Raw genomic sequence first — 17,206 nt, forward strand, 5'->3', positions numbered from 1 at the left:
GGCATTATCTTCTACATAAGAACTACTGGCACATTACCCTAAAAACTACTATAGAACTCTCATTTTAGGATGCATCTTCCTGAAACAGCCTGACTGCAGAGTTAGTTATACAGAAACAAACACTTATACCAGTGTTTCTCAGCCACATAAGCCACAGGAGACTGTTGCCGGCTCAATAACATAGGAGGTTTGTTCACAGTATAATACATCCATTACTTTTCCCTATAACGCCACAGAAAGGCTTAACACTGCACTGTGAGACTTTTTTATCCAGTTTCTAACCGCCATCTCTTCAATCTCCCTTTCCCCAAGAACTGCTGATCAATTTTATTTTGTTTTTGTAATTGTTTTCTCTCTTCATTGATGGCATTGGTGAGGGAACTTGGGGTGAAGCATATATATATATATATATATATATATATATATATATATATATATATTTATTTCATGGCACTGTCTATCCCTGAATGGGGGCAGGGGTAATTATATGAACAAATCACTAGCTGGACCTCAGCCATCCCTTCAAAGTCATACTAAGCAGTACATACAAGTCCAGTGTAGCCTTGAGTCTTTAATCAAACATACCATTCTCAATAAAGTCAAAATTTTGCTCAGAATCTGACTCAAGCTTTGTGTGCAACAGTGCAGAATGATGCATAATGGTTCGTAACGATGGGAAGTTACATAGGCATTCCTTTTGTTGCAGTTTACGCACAGCTGTTAACATACACTATAAATGACCAACCATGGACAACTATATATTCTTTGAACCTCCACTATCCAATGGTATTGAGCCTTTCACAGTTCGCATGCAGTTTGACATAGCAGGGATTTTTGGTAAAAGCCAACTCACTCAGCTGTGACACGCTGTTCACTTCTGGGTATACATGTGCAAATCACATATTTTAATACTGACAAAAAGCAGTGAACATGGAGAAAACTTACAAATTATTTGAAAGAAGATACCTTTGAGTATGCAAAAATACCATTAATGCTTTTGATTGACTTGTGCAATTGATGGATTGATCGTATTGTACACAAACAACTTTGAAGTATGGTGGTATGGTACTTCTGAATATTTTAATTCCTGGGGAAGTTAGGCCAAAAAAAAAAACTCTAAATACCTGGTCTTTTTTCTCTTTCCTTACAATGTATTCAGAAAAGCACTGTAGTGTGATTTTTAAAGTTATATGTTATTATAGTTATTGCTTTAAATTCTTTCTTTTTTTTTAAATTAATTAATTTTATTGCAATCATTCCATACAAATCAATCAATTTTTACAAAAAGTAGGATTGAGAAAAAGTCGACCCCCATCCCTGAAAGAGAGCAAGGCCAACGGAGTATTCCTATTATTTTGCCCTATCTCTCTGCAGTTTGTTCCCTTCACTGTATCCTAATAATGACATTTACTGTAAAAACAAGCAGAGTAGCCACTAGGACAGATACACTGAAAGATGAAAGGATACAACTACTTCAGCATCAGACTCACTAATTAGTAAATTACGGCTTAAATAAATACCTGAAAAAGTAGAATGAACTCAGGATGACAATATTGTTAAAAAGAAAAACACTACAGTATCCCCATAAAGCTGCTTAGTACGTTTTATAAAATACTTACCAAACTTAGTTTTCTAATTTCTACATTGACCAACAAACACATAAACTGAACAGTAACATCTGATTAATTAGGCTAGGAGTCCAAATATAAACAGAAAGATAATTGAAACAAAAACCTGCAGTCATAAATTATATGGTCTTAGATCAGATGAACTAGTACCCTTATGAACAATTTTTTGTTTATTACGGACAATCCATGTCTAGCACACAAATCTGGCTATAACTACCTGTTTGGAATCAAATCAGCATTCCTTCCATAATCTCTTCAGTTATTTCTACCATTAATTGAATTCTCATACTAGGACTATAATGTCAGTAGATGGTATACTTTCAAGTAGCAAATCCAATGTCTGCAAAAAGACAGAATTCTTTGAATTTTTGTTCAGTGTATATATTTACACCTCTGCAAGTTGAGACAACCCTCTTACCCTCTGAGACAAACTCTAAATGTATAGAATCCAGCCAGGGGTTTGAGAGTATTGCCACACTCTCCCTAGGGTAGCCATGTGGAGCACCCTCCATTGTATTCTAATCCTAGCTTTACTCACAGATACTAAAATTGTAATTACTATACTAGTAATTAGCACTACAATTACCAAAGCCTATGAAAAAACTTGTAAACCCGGCCCAACTTAAATCCATTCGTACCTTTCTGTCACCATCTTTTGTTTTGCAAATGTGTTAATAAGCCCAAGCAGTCTGCTCTCCCATCCCCCTCCACTGCTACAGAAAGGGCAAAACAACCTCCCAGCTTCAAGCCTTATTTATCTGGGAGTGAGGTACCTAGAGCTGTATTGGGTAAATCTAATATATAAAGCTGAGTCGATGTATGTATGTGTGTATGTATGTTTGTTCGCCATACAAATCTGCACCGGGTGTCCGATCACCACAAAACTGGGAATGGGGCTTCTTTGTGACCAGGAGAAGGTCATGGGGTATGTTTGGTTCAGAAAAATGTTCGTGGTGAACTGCCTGGCATTTTTTCACCGACACAACATTCGGCACACATCCCCAAACTTAAGATGGCTGCATGTTGCAACAGAACTTCACTGTGGCACAATCTAGCGGAAGCTTTGGTCTCTGTGCGTCGCTCTTTACCCATGTTTCTTTAAATTACCAAGAGATGGCGGAAGTCTCCAAGTATGAAAAGGCTGACTGCTTTCATCGGGTGAAGAGGAACTGCCGTATTGATGTAAAACGTGAACGACCCAGTGCACGTGACCAGCTGACACACCCGAATTTCCACATGTCACACTCCCACACGCACTGATAGTGCTGTATTCATTTGCCAACGTCCCTTATATGCAAGCACGTTTGAACTGAGACTCGCCTTAAAAAGGCAGCATCCTTCCCCCACCATTTTCCCCAACTGCAGCACCAGTTGTATGTCACTTCTCTCTGTAGTTCTCTCTGACTGCTACTATTTGTTCGCTTCCAATATATTGTAAATAATATAAATTCATCTCACTGTGGTGCTTATTCCGCAAGTAATTCCATGTAACACATTATAATTGTCCTACATTTCGCTAATATACCCATGCCACCGATAAAAAGACGTAGAATTGGAAGGTCCACTTCAGATGCCACAACAAAGTCTATTTCACGGCCGTCTGAAATGCCACACCACACAGAATCCACAGTGGAGGAACTTACAATAAAATGTCAATCAGAAAAATGTTTGTTCTATTTCTATGTTCTGTTTCTTTCATTTGGGAAATTCACCGGTTACATGTTCCCGGGCAACGCCGGGTACTCCTGCTAGTAATACATAAACATTTTTGGAATACATGCATTTCATCTGTGTTCCATGTCTGCAAAGATGTAAGTGTAATGCAATGTAAGTGTAGAAATGTTGAACACATACTTAAAAGATAAACTTTTTTCATGTTTAAGTACCAATGACAAAATTCTACTGTTAAAAAGCAGGTCTAGGATCTTGGTGGTGCTATATTCTTTCCAATAGTAACTATCTTGAACATTTTTAAGGATATATCAGCCTTCTGATTTTGGTATTTTGTACATTTTTATTCTCAAGGCCAACTGTAAACTCTGTTGTCTTAAGTTGATTATTTGTAGACTTTAAACAAAAAAAGGAGCATCAATGGAAAAGTTTACAATTGCAGTTTTGGATAATTTGATTACTTTCCCATTTTGTTAGGCTTTCAGTGACACACAAGGCATCTTCCGTAAAAACAAAAGACTAAATAGAGACACAGAAAGTCATTAGAACCTCTGTATAGTCAATATTTGTTGCACTGGCTTTTTGGAGTTCATCTGATAACAGAAGATTGCATGTCTGCAGTAAATTATTTATAGGCAAAAAACAACATACAAATGGAGTTTAAGCTTGCAACTGTGCACTGCACAAAATTAAACACCAATAAACAGAACATGATCTAAAACTAGAAGGCACCTCGATCTAAGATCTAATCACCAGAGTCTACATCATCCCTTAAAACTAGTTGAATGCATCTCTTTGTTCTCTTTTCAACAGGAGGGTTACACATTATTCTGGGAAAAGAAAGATGATGCATTAATTTTGGAGCGAGCAGGCTCATCTATCTTTAGTGTTAGTTAGAAGGCTCATTCACTTCTTTAGGTCTGAAAGTTCATCTCTGGTGAGCTCTTGGATTTAAAGACTCTGAAAGTCCTCAGTGCGAATAGCCATTCTGAGAGCCAGTTTTTACATTTAAGTTTATGAATGCCAGTAATACAGCCCAGGCTGTGAGGAAGCCTTACTTTAAGATGAGAACTTCAGTAACTGAACTCCTGTACCAGAAAGAATCACTATTTCCCTATAATGAGGCAGGAAGACAAATCAAAGAACATAACAGTAATTTGAAGAAGATATCACAACACCACAAACATTGACGCAGATATGGAAAATGGTTTACTTTCATTTCATGTTTATTTATAAAGCACTTTAAAACAACAGGAGTTGAAACCAAACTGCTGTACAACACCATATACCAGGTAACAAAAAGTAAGAATTTAAACAACAATAAATAAATGACAGACACATTTAAAACCAGGACAAAGTGTGAAGAAACAACTTTCAAACTGTGTTAAAAGCCAGAGTATAAAACTAAGTTTTAAAATACAATTAAAAAACAGACAGTGAGGGGCCATCATAACATTCAGGGGTAAACCATTCCACAGTTTTGGAGCCAGGACAGAGAAAGCCCAGTCTCCTCTCTGTTCCAGCCTAGCTTTTCCAGCAGTCAACAGAAACAAATCAGCAGATCTGAGCAACCTTGCCGGGGTGAAGGGAATAATCAAGTTGTTATGGTAGGTGGGATCCAATTCTTTTAACATTTTGAAAGTTAAGATGAGAACCTTAAAATGTATCCTAAACTGTATTGGAAGCCATTGGAGGGATGCAAGTATTTGGATGAGATGTTTATATTTCTTAGAGCCTGTTAAGTGATGTGTTCCTGCGTGAACAGATTGAAATTTGTTGTTCTGGCACCAGCTAATCCACTGTTGTGAAACTGCCGTAAAGCGAACTGGCATGCATTTTGAGATCCAGGAATATCCAAATCTCTCTTTCTGGAACAAACCACTGCTTTGTAATATTTAATTATTTTGGTGTAACAAGCTCATGTAACTTTAACTAGTCTGGTGACAAAAAGCCCAGAGGGAATACCAGCTTCTCTCTCAGATATAGCTGTGAATTAGAAAAAGGGTAAGCTGCCTATGACATCCCATAAAAATTCCAAAACTATCACTAAACAAAATATTTGTAAAATTAAGAAATTCTAGAAAACAAGCTAAGAACAACTTCTTCACAGTGTCATATTTCTCTCTCATGTGTGCCAACATTTGTGCAACTCTGTGAAGGCACATATGTTTCTATAATCATTATGTTAATTAATAAATTGCATTATACTATTTTTTAAATGAGTGCGCTTCATTTATCTTGATATCAGCCGATTTGTCAGGAAAACTATTGGGAGCCTTACCAAATACATTATTAGCAATGACGTAAATAAAACAATTACCAGTTAAAAATTACTATCAAGTAATCAATTCATCTTCATTCATATTAAGATGCAATTACCTAAAATGTCTAAAGTCTAAGGCAGCTAACTATACAGGAATTAATCAGGGGTTATGCATAAACTATAAATAGAGTACTATTTATAGCTACAGTTTTTTCATTTCATCCTCAAACTTCAGATCTGGCTAATGCTATATTAAGAGGCAACATTAACAGTTTCTGTATTTTGTAAGAAGGCATTTTCTTTCTCATCCTATTAGAAAAGCCAAGAAACCCACAAACTAATAATGCACACTTCCATCACAAGAAAAAAGAAGTATGTTGTATAGAGAAATTATGTAAAGCAAATTAACAAAAACATACTGAAATAGCTATTTAGAGGACGGACCGACTAGGATTATGAAATGACTTTTTCAGCTAATTCTATATTTAGATGTTTATATGATGTAAGAGATTTAACTTAATATTATATGAATTAACTAGGAAAATACCCGCGCTTCGCAGCAGCGAAGTACTGCATTAAAATTTTAATTAAGAAGAAAATGTAACCTTTTTAAACTGAGAGAAAATATGCCAATAACTATTTGTTAAAGATCTCTTTGTATACCATGTTGTCAGTTCGGCCCTCCGGTTGTAATATGACCAAGCTGTGCGCTGAGCTTACTCTTGAGCATGCAACTTACAGTTGGTCATGTGAACAGTAATCTTGTCTCAAATCTCACAGCTTGGATTGCTGCTGTCATAATCAGTTTGAGTTTCATGGTTTGTTTCAATTATGACAGTATTTGCAGGATTTGTTGTATTGAAGTGACATTCGGCATCTGTCAAGCGTTGTAAGCACACAACCGGTTTCAGCGATAAAATCACATCCAGCTTTTGAGAGTTTAAACATAAATAAACATCAAAGTGACCACTACTGAAATCGTCACCTGTGAATCTAAGATGTTTAAGAGGCATTGGCGGTTGTCGAAAGGTGTAAAATATTTGGCCATTTCGGTACACTTGAAAGCGACAACCGAACAATTCAGCGGCAGCCATCAACTCACATACAGAACCACAGGTGAAGGGCTTAAGCATTTCACTCTTATAGTGCTCCTGTGTAGTATAATTATCTCCTGTACCGTCATCAGTCCACACCTTGAACCTGTCCCAGTCATTCAATACATAAGACACAATGTTCCTCCGGATATCAAGAGTGAGCCTGATATGGCCGTGCAATATTTAACAAAGAGAATGGAAAAGGTAGGTGGCATCTCCGGGCATGGAAACCACTCGGTAAGTGATAGTTCTTTGATCGATAGTCATGGTAATGGGGGTTGGAATGATAAAGGAAATGGGTACCTGAGCAATGTAAAGTAAGTGTAAAATACCTATACAATAACTATAATTGTAATAAACAAACAATAAAACAGCGGAGAAGCCGTGGATTAAACAAAAAGGCTGTAGTTATCAGTAGGGAGACGTGAATCCCGTGGCGAAGCAAGGAAGGGAATGTAGAGACTGGAGTGACGGACAGCCTTATATAGGCAGGCAGCCAACAACGTGGGAGGCATTGGGATGGGGGACCCAACGCCGTCTCACACGGTGACCGAGCTGCAGGCTATGGACGTATATATGTACGTAAGTAGTATTTAGTTAGTGTTGGACACCCGTGTACCAAATTTCTTGAAGATGGGCCCATAAGTAACAAATACTGTTGAAAAGTTCAATATGGCGGCCGACAGTGGCATCATACCACCAAAATTAGTACGTACATTGGTTTTGGTTAGTGCAGGGAAGCCGCCTACCAAATTTCGAGAAGATGGGGCCATAAATAAGAAAGTTCAACATGTCGGACGTTGTTGACCGTTATGACCATTACGCGTAGAATTTCAAATGAAACCTGCTTAACTTTTGTAAGTAAGCTGTAAGGAATGAGCCTGCCAAATTTCAGCCTTCTACCTACACGGGAAGTTGGAGAATTAGTGATGTTGGAAAATTCAATATGGCGGCTGACAGTGGCAAGTTCAATATGGCGTGAAGATGGGGCCGAAATAAGAAAGTTCAACATGTGTTGACCGTTATGTCATACCAATTGAAGTAAGCTGTAAGGAATGGCCTGCCAAATTTCAGCCTTCTACCTACACGGAAGTTGGAGAATTAGTGACGTTGGAAAGTTCAATATGGCGGCCGACAGTGGTGTCATACCAATGAAATAAGTACGGACATTGGTTTCTGTTAAAAGTTCAATATGCCGGCTGACAGTGGCGTCATACCACCGAAATAAGTATGTACATTGGTTTCAGTTAACGCAGGGAAGCCGCCTACCAAATTTCGTGAAGACGGGGCCATGAATAAGAAAGTTCAATATGGCGGACGTTGTTGATCGTTATGACCGTTACGCGTAGAATTTCAAAATGAAACCTGCTTAACTTTTGTAAGTAAGCTGTAAGGAATGGGCCCGCCAAATTTCAGCCTTCTACCTACACGGGAAGTTGGAGAATTAGTGACGTTTGGAAAGTTCAATATGGCGGCTGACAGTGGCGTCATACCATCGAAATAAGTAAGTACATTGGTTTCGGTTAGCGCAGGGAACCGCCTACCAAATATCGTGAATATGGGAAGTTGGAGAATTAGTGATGAGACAGTCAGTCAGTCAGTCAGTGAGGGCCTTGCCTTTTATTATAGATTACATAAATCCATTTTGCATGTCATTTAAAATGTATTATTGGGTGGCTTACAGCTATTTTGGGGAAGGTGCGAAGAGACTAAAAAACTGCTTCACAAAGGATGTATAGAGATAATTTAACGTTACACCTATTTACACAAGCAATGAAGACATTTACAATTATAGATGGAAGATAATATACCCGGTGTAATCCATCTGTTTTGAAAGTCTTTTCCAAATTTAAAATTAAAAATACATTTGCATGCTCTATTTCCCATTTATTGTAGATTTGCTATTTTAATCCTACATATGTAAAACAGTGCATGCAAGTCTTTTGGTCTAGATCTTTAAGCAGAGAGGGAATCACCAGCCCTACGCCCAGGTAAAGACTGTAAGGGCAGAGAGCACTGAACGCTGTTGACAAAGCCTGAGCAGAGATGCAATCTGTATTTAATTGCTGCTTGTTGAATAATTCACACTTACAGTTTGGGCGAGTATTTGACTGCATCCATCCACTGTTAAAATAACTGAAACATTGTGAGGATACAACTCCTTTCACAGCAGTTTAGTTTTATAGCTGAACACGCCAGCTTTTTGTTGAACAGTCAAGGTTTCTTTTCTGGTGTCCTACTGAAAATAACTTACTATGCCTTGTTAGTCCTTTGCCTTTGAAATAAAGATCGGAGCCATGGCGCACACCTGCATCCTATCAGGTATACATGAAGGGGTGTAGGATAATGTCAAAAGCAGAGTGATGAAGCACTTTTTTAGAGGGTGGTGGATGGCATTGTGGGTGTCTCTCCACAACAGGAACCTATGGAAGTCAGAGTTGCTTGCTTGTTTTAAAAGCATCCAGAAAGGAAACACCAGAAAAGTTTTGAAAAGTGTGATCAAGAAGTTTTTTTGAACCATGCTGGCTGGGGATTAAAAAGTGGCACATCAGCAGGCATGGGATGGGAGACATGAGCAAGTGCACATGAGGTTAGCTTATTTGATTAAACAAGTGACAATTACATAGGTGGCAAGGTCAGTTGTCAGCTAACAGCAGCAGAAGCTTATAAAAGCCAGGCAAGAATTCAGTAGGCAGTCAGGTGAAGCTGAGAAAATCTGTGCTAGTTTAAATAGTTGCTAATGGATGTGTACAAGTTTTGTTTTTCAATAGTGATAAACAAATCCGAAACAGTTTCGCCAAGCTGAACGTTTTCGTAAGCTTTACCAAACTCTGCAAAAAGCATTGAAATCAATGAGGAAGGAAGAGCTGAACTTGTTTTGAATGGTGCAATGTTCTTTTAAGTGTCCTGGGAAGCAACTGCCAACAATGCTGGATTGATTATTATGGCCAAAAATGTGTCCTGTGCTGTGAGGTAGCAGGGTTAACCACTGTGCCTTAAACAACAAAAGACACAGACAGAACAAAAACCACAAAGAAAATAAAACATGTACTATTTAAACTGTTTTTATCTATTTACTTCAGTATTTATTTCACAATAAGTTGTAACTTTTTTTTTTCAAACTGCATCACTGTGTTCACCTCCCTTACTGTTACATTGGCCTCATTACCTCTATCAATGTCTTGGGTTCTGTCTGATTGACAGGTTGAGAACCCTGGGGCTTGACAAACACACAGTCCATTGTCTATGTTTGTTTGGAAAATCCACAGTAAGGGCAATGAACAAAAGTAGGTAATTTGCACTGCTTAGGCTGAACATTTTCAAATTTTTAAGTAAATAGTAAATCAAAACAAACAAAAATAAATTACAAAAAACATTACCATTATTTTTAGAGAAAGATGTTTCACCAGAGTCCGACTGGCAACAGAAGAAATATTTGAAACAACTGGAGTGGGAGGCTGAACAACTGGCATAAGTTTCACTGGCTCATTAGGTATTACATTTATTGAAATCTGAAAGAAAGCAGAGGAGGTGATTAGTAGAAGACGACTTTTAAATTAGGAATAACAGGAAAAGGATTAAAAAAATGCAATTTGCATTATAACAATGAACACTACTCAATGTAATGGCTCAAATTATACAGAAACTCTACACCATAAAATAGTCTAAACAGTAAGACTAAATGTGTATAAACAGAAATTAAAAGGTTGCATAATCTGAAGGCTAACAAGGAAAATTAGGAAAACTGGAGATGGGCATTAACTTGCTTAAAGTAAAATAAGGAAAATTAGATCAGGGTATTTACTTACTTAACCAAACTGATCAAGTTTATTATTTAAATTGAAAAAAAGAACTTTTTTTTTTTTTTTATTAAAGAAAGCTAATTTTCAATTAACCTACCGGTTCACTGCAGAGCATTTTTGATTTATCAAGCATATACATGAACTGGATGCTATACACACCGACTTGATCTGGAATTATCTTGTCTCTAATAACATAAGAAAACAAATACAATATTTTCTGAATAAGATACAAAAAAATTACATAAACTTAATTTTTGACAGCAATCAGTAATAGGAATATATGCTGTAGTTATAATCAAAGTCATAACAATTCAGTAGCGCCAAAAACTGCATCCTAATTTTAGTAATGTGTGTAAATGTGTGAAAATATCTCAAAATTAATATGCCACACCCAAGGAGAAAAACACTCTTACAATCTAGAAAACACACAATATACTGCTTAAACTAATGTGTTTTAATTGCCTTATAAGCTACATGAGAAAGATAAACCAATTAATCTCCTTTATTTAAAATATATACTTACTAATGTGTTACACATATTATAAACAATCACAAAATACCCACAAGCAAAAAGTTATACTATGAGAAATAAAGTATTTGGAGTTACAGAAAGAGCAGAGTAATCAATGCAAAAACTGGAGATTAATATTTTTTCCCTTAATTTTAAGACAAAAATTAATATTCCGACACAATGCTTTTTGAAAGTTTAAACAGATTTAAATATATTAACTAAGCTGGTCTATGCCAATCAAATTAAATTTCTGCTTTGCTGGTTCAAGCACTCATCTCTAGATGACTTTTATCTTAGACATCAGACAGTGCATCCAATGGAGTTATACCTTCAGATTGGGGAAAAGGTGGCAGTTAAAATGGACAAATCTATAAAATGGGGTGAAAGCATCTGGTCAATTGGGATGTGTGGATCAATACTGAACTATCGATGCTTCTGATTCTGAACTTTTAATATAAACATCAATACATTAAAAGTATCGATAGTGCACATTTCCAAAAACTTGCAAGTTTATTAGTAATTATTTTTAAAAAGCATTTAATGGTGAGAACTTAATTAACTCTTTGAGGGCTGAATATTTTTCCCAAAAAACTCAGTTTTCTGAAAAGCACACAAAGCAATGGTTTCAACATAACACGTCTGTGGCTACATGCTGTGGCTGCTGTTGGCGCATGTTCGGCAACTCTGGTGGCAGTGGCTGCGCAGGGGCACCTCGATAGCCAGCAGGAATGCACGGTGGGTCGGCTGCCTGGCTGTCTTCGTGCATCTGCTGGGCAGCAGTGGCAGTCACAGTGTGACACAATATGGGTTGTACCTCTTGTCATCATAAGCGGTGGTCCTCCCAGGTGAACACTGCTGTAGGCGTATCCGCTACACAGACGTGTTCAACACCACGATCAACTGGGGACTGATCAGCTGATGCTTCACTTTTGTTTTTGATGTCCATCTTCTGATCACTTGCATCAAATTGCCAAGAGGGGACTGGGTGGTCTAGTGGTCTGGAACCCTTACAGATTTTATTTTTTTTCTCCAGCTTTTGGAGTTTTTTTTTGTTTTTTCTGTCCACCCTGGCCATCGGACCTTACTTATTCTATGTTAATTAATGTTGACTTATGTTTATTTTTTATTGTGTCTTCTATTTTTCTATTCATTTTGTAAAGCACTTTGAGCTACATTTTTTTGTATGAAAATGTGCTATATAAATAAATGTTGATTGATTGATTGAAATTCCAAGTCCAACAAGAAGTCAGTCTGATTCAGTGATAATATGTAAAATATCCATGGAGTATTTAGTCTCTCACCAGATATCGATGTCATTTTAGAGGATCTTTGCTCTTCGCTACTCATGCAGGGAATCGAGGTCAAATCAACAAAGCTACTAAACTTTACTTGTAGCAAAGAGAGTCAAACATAAACGCAAGGGTGAGTTTTGTCGCAGTTTACAGGCCATTACCGTCCTCTACCTCTGAATTTCGACAAAAGTGGGAGCTGCTTTTCATCATCCTGCAGTCACACTGGCAGTGCTGCCATCCATCAGCCAAAACAGTGTGACTGCATATGTGAGGCAATGGCAGAAAGAAAGTCAAGCATTACTTGCCCCACTGAACAATAATGATGCAAATTTTGATATGTGTCAAAAGACTGTACATTACTGCGGCAACTTCACAAACCTTGTAAAACATGTGAAAGTCAGTCATGTTGCCAAACACAAGGAGTTACAATGAAAGCGACCAGAATAGAGGATAGACAAAAAGGGTAAAAAGCCTAACAAATTACTCTTAAAGATAAGCGTAACTTGTAGTATATAAATTATTGAGTCTCCAATGCAGAAGACAGAGGTTTCAAAGCTTTTGTCAAAACCCTAGATCCAAGCTACAAAATTCCGAGCCGCAAGCACTTCTAGACACATTCAATTGCAGACATGCATAAAGAATGTCAGGACACAGTAAAGAAAGCTTTGCAAAGTGCACACAGTGTAGTTCTTACAACAGACATGTAGACATCTCGGTCCACAGAGGCATATTTGCCTGTCTTCTGTCATTTCATCGACAACAGCCAAATGAAAGATTTTGTTTTAGAGACCAGTAGTTTGCATGGACAGCAAATATAACATTAGCAAAGATCTTAAAACAAATACAAGTCAATAATGCATAACTCGGAAAATTTTAGGTGTTGTCACAGACCATGGGGCAAATATGATATATACAGTGCACAAGGCTGGGTGGAAGCATTATCCTTGCTTTGTTCACAACTTAAACTTGGTGGTTATAGATACCATTAAAGCTGTTCCTGATGTGCAGCTTGTGGACAAATGCAGTAGCATTGTTTCTTTTTTCCAATCAATGCACAAAAGCCACAGAAAAGCTTAAAAATTCAAATGCAGCTGAAGCTGACAGATAATAAATTAATTCAGTGGGACACAGCTAGGTGGGATTCAGATTTTATATGTTGTAGACACACCATGAGCAGAGAGAAGCAATCATTACAGCCCTGTGTCTATTTGGTAAGAATGCTCTCTGCTTAAGCGAAGAGGAACATTCTGTAATTCACCTGACAAGTGAGACTCTGAGACCCTTTAAAGAGACAAACATGAAGTGTCAAATGAAAACATGTGACAGCATCAAGAGAGATTACACTTGTGTCATTGTTTCACATAGCAATTTCTGCTACTGAGTGAAGTAGCTCTCTCAATACAGAACTGACAATGCAATGCGATTGTGGCAATGAAATCTTTCACAGTCTTGCTGCCAGTATCTTCCTGGACATAACAAAGACAATGTAGAAATCACAAAAAAGCATTTCCTTGATGAATTGCAGGAATATGGTCAGTCCTCTTTAGACTCTGTTCCTGCAGGACCAAGCAGTGCCTCTGCATCTGTACCAAGTCATCCCTCTGCACCAACCTCAAGTTCTACCCTTGTCTACATTAAAAGTAATTTAATTTGCTGTTGTTCCACATATTGTTTGCAAGAACTGAACATGTTTAATAAGTTCTGCTAATAACCAAGGAAAGAAGTCTGATCTTTGGCACTATATGTAATAGTCTACACTAATACAAAAAAATTTGATGTCTACAGAAGATGCTCTGTTTTTACAGAAAATTAACCATTCTTGCAAGATGACGCTCTGGCTGCATCAATATTGATTATCGGCAATACTGGCCTCAGAATCACCCAGTATCAAAAAGAAAATCAGCAGTATTGCCCATCACTACTGATTAAATCTACAATTTCAGAAAGTACACTTTACAACCTCTGCAGTTTGGGTGTCGGTATTGTAAAGAAACAGAAGAGGGATAGTCAACAGCTTTTCTCATCAACTTACCCAGACTAACTACTGCCAAACTGCAAAGCAGTTCAGCATAATATGACAGGCTACGTGGGACATTTGAGGCACATTTTAAATGGGGACTACATACTTAACTTTATAAAAAGTTGTGGTTTAAACTTTGGAGGTTTTGGACTTTCTAAAAGTATCTAATAATACATTTGAGAGAAATGCAGGTGTTTTGAATGTTGATTCCATATGACTGGATAATTGACATGTGGATTATTCGACACAAATAACTTGAAGATTGTGTTTCATGGGTGCTTCAATATTGTTTTCAGTTTTCCATTACTGTTCCCCTGTTAAAACTGCTGCATCATAAACTCTGTAATCTCCATTCTCCTTGACAACATTAGATTCAGTTTTTTTCTCAGCCATCACTACAAACACCACAGGGTAAGTAACAGTGCAAAAAAAATATATATATTCTTGGGTTGATTATTCCTGCAAAGCTAAAAATAAGTATTACTCCTTACCAGGAGTAAAATATAGAACCTTCATTAAAATATATTAATATTTTTCTTCAGCATAAATTAATTTATATTTCCTTAAAACACCTGGAGAGCCAGTATTTTTTGGAAAAATTTAATTTTGTCTTTCAAAATGATGGTTGACCTAAAAATGAAGTCTGTCTCTAATATTCATGAAGGATAGTATTTCTATTTTATATTCGTTTTTGAAAAAAAAAAAAAACCAAAAACAAGAAAAAACATTAAAAAAAATAGGAATTCCAAAAACAACTCAAACATTACAATCATACCTGAAATAGAAATAGCCATCTTTCTCATTTTCCTTTGGCTTACTGCAATTAAGCACTGTTGCCTACAATGACAAAACATAAATCAGAAGCAGTGCAAAAAAACGAGTAAATACATCTACAATTAGTGAAACAAGATTGCCAATATTAAGACATGCCTTTATGATTCATCTTTAGTAACAAACCAAAACATAAAAAAAAATTACTTATTCCACATTGCTCCACTTACATTTTGGTGTTATTTACATAGTAAATCGTTTGATTTCTCTTGAAAAATCAAAAAGATTTGCCTAAAGGCTTGACATCATTTTCTGGAATTTTCCAAGTTGTTTAAAGGAAGAGTTAACAAAACGTATGTAAACTTGTGGCCCACTGGAACTGTGATAAGAGTATTTCTTCACTTTTTATTGACTAAATCTGTGAACATTGCTGGAAAAAATAATTTTCCACTGCACAAAGTAGATGTCTTAAATGATATGCCAAATTTATAGTTTGTTAGTATATAATCTGTGGAGGAGTTATAAAGTGAGTTTTAAAGAATTCATCTTTTTTAAACCATGCCAGTTATGCATAATATTGATTATTTAAACTAATGAAGTGTAGAAAAAAAAAGTGATGAAAATTTGTTTGCATCTTTAATTTCAAAACTGTTATTGAATGCCTTTGCCATTACATTTTAAACTTCCTTACTGTGTAACAGCATTAGTTTGCATGGTGTTCAAAACCCAGCAAACCAAGAAGCTTTGCACTATCAGGCAGTGTTGGGATCTGCAGAGTCTGCTGGATGGGATTACTGTAATGAGGCACTACTTTTAAAAAGCATCTGTAGGACACTAAAAGGGAATTGTGATTGTCTATGTTCATTTATTTCAACATGTCACCATTAATCAGATTACAACTAACACCTCTGATTACAGATGTTTTGTCCTGTGCATCTGCCCGTTTGTGTAATGTCATCTGGGTTGGATATGTTTTTATCTGAGGAGCACTCCCAATCACTTCAAATCTTCACATAATAAATGGAACGTGGTAGGACAAAACTTTACAATTCATTTAGAGTACTGTTCACAGGGGTTTTTCATTCCACTCACCATCATCATCTGCATCTGTTGAACTGGACCATGTTTGGAGGCTTACTTTGAGTGTTTATCATTTTGTGCTTTGTCGTCTTCCTTTTTCTTTTGTGTTAAAAATTGTTAACAAGGAAATTGGGTTGGATTTGTGTGTGCAGTTTTTTTTTTTAAACATACTTTGATATATAACATACTCTTTATGATCGATTCATTTGTGCGAGTGTACAAGCCGGATCAATGATGGGTGTGTTCCTGGCATCCCCAAAATAAACTAAACATATCACCATTTTAGGACAGTGTGAAGCTAAACAGTTTGCTACCGCTACAACTGAAAACAAAATTAAATCAATTACCTTTATAAACCACAGAACAATTTTATTTTGTAAGCATTTTGTGAACCATACACATATGAATGTTATTCCCATTTTCAGATAAAAAGTAACCGTGTCAGATCTGGGGAGGGGGGTAGATGTTGTATTGTGATTGTGACTGAGAGAATAAAAGTAAAAGAAAAAAAAGGTAACTTTTACAAGTACTATACATTTACAGCGGCTGTTACAGACACAAATCAAGTGTATGTTTTTATTATATAATATTAACAATAAGAGCAGCTCACTACTCAAAACGGTAAATTTGTGGGAGAGCTGGTTTTTAAGTCAGCAGCTCTTACTGCTACACCACGGAAGCTGTTATATTGTACTTGAACCTTTTGTGAAAGTGTTCACACATTATACAGTTTATGTCTACATTATGTAATTTATTACTAAAACATTAAAAAACTTTTCTGTTTTAATGATGTGTTTATATAGATTGTTGTAGACACAGAATACACATTAAATTCTTTACTCTATACAACTCTTAGGTAGCTCAATCCCAGATAATCAAGGCAGGAACTGGGAGAACTTCTTGCCTTTTCTGCGGCAATGGTGGGGTGAGGGGGGGCGGGGGACGATGGTATAGCAGGCTGTTTGGGCTTATCGACACATTTACAAGACAAAACACGCTGACAGAGAGATGCAAAGGGATTTAAGGTGGGCCAGATTTATGAGTTTTTCGTAGGCTCTGGTAATTCTAGTGTT

The 17,206-nt window shown here is 36.7% G+C and overlaps 1 protein-coding gene across 1 annotated transcript in view; it reads right to left on the bottom strand.

Annotated features, from left to right (window-relative positions):
* smchd1 (structural maintenance of chromosomes flexible hinge domain containing 1) overlaps nucleotides 1-17,206 on the bottom strand; it is a 459,542-nt gene that overhangs the window by 78,137 nt on the left and 364,199 nt on the right. The window contains exons 34-36 of the mRNA XM_039754843.1: nucleotides 15,058-15,119; nucleotides 10,557-10,644; nucleotides 10,037-10,168 (exon numbers count right to left, since the gene is read on the bottom strand). Coding sequence (XP_039610777.1) covers nucleotides 10,037-10,168; nucleotides 10,557-10,644; nucleotides 15,058-15,119 — 282 coding nt within the window. The remainder of the gene's footprint in view (nucleotides 1-10,036; nucleotides 10,169-10,556; nucleotides 10,645-15,057; nucleotides 15,120-17,206) is intronic.

Source organism: Polypterus senegalus, chromosome 5 (genome assembly GCF_016835505.1).
Source record: "Polypterus senegalus isolate Bchr_013 chromosome 5, ASM1683550v1, whole genome shotgun sequence".
NCBI classification, from domain to species: domain Eukaryota; kingdom Metazoa; phylum Chordata; class Cladistia; order Polypteriformes; family Polypteridae; genus Polypterus; species Polypterus senegalus.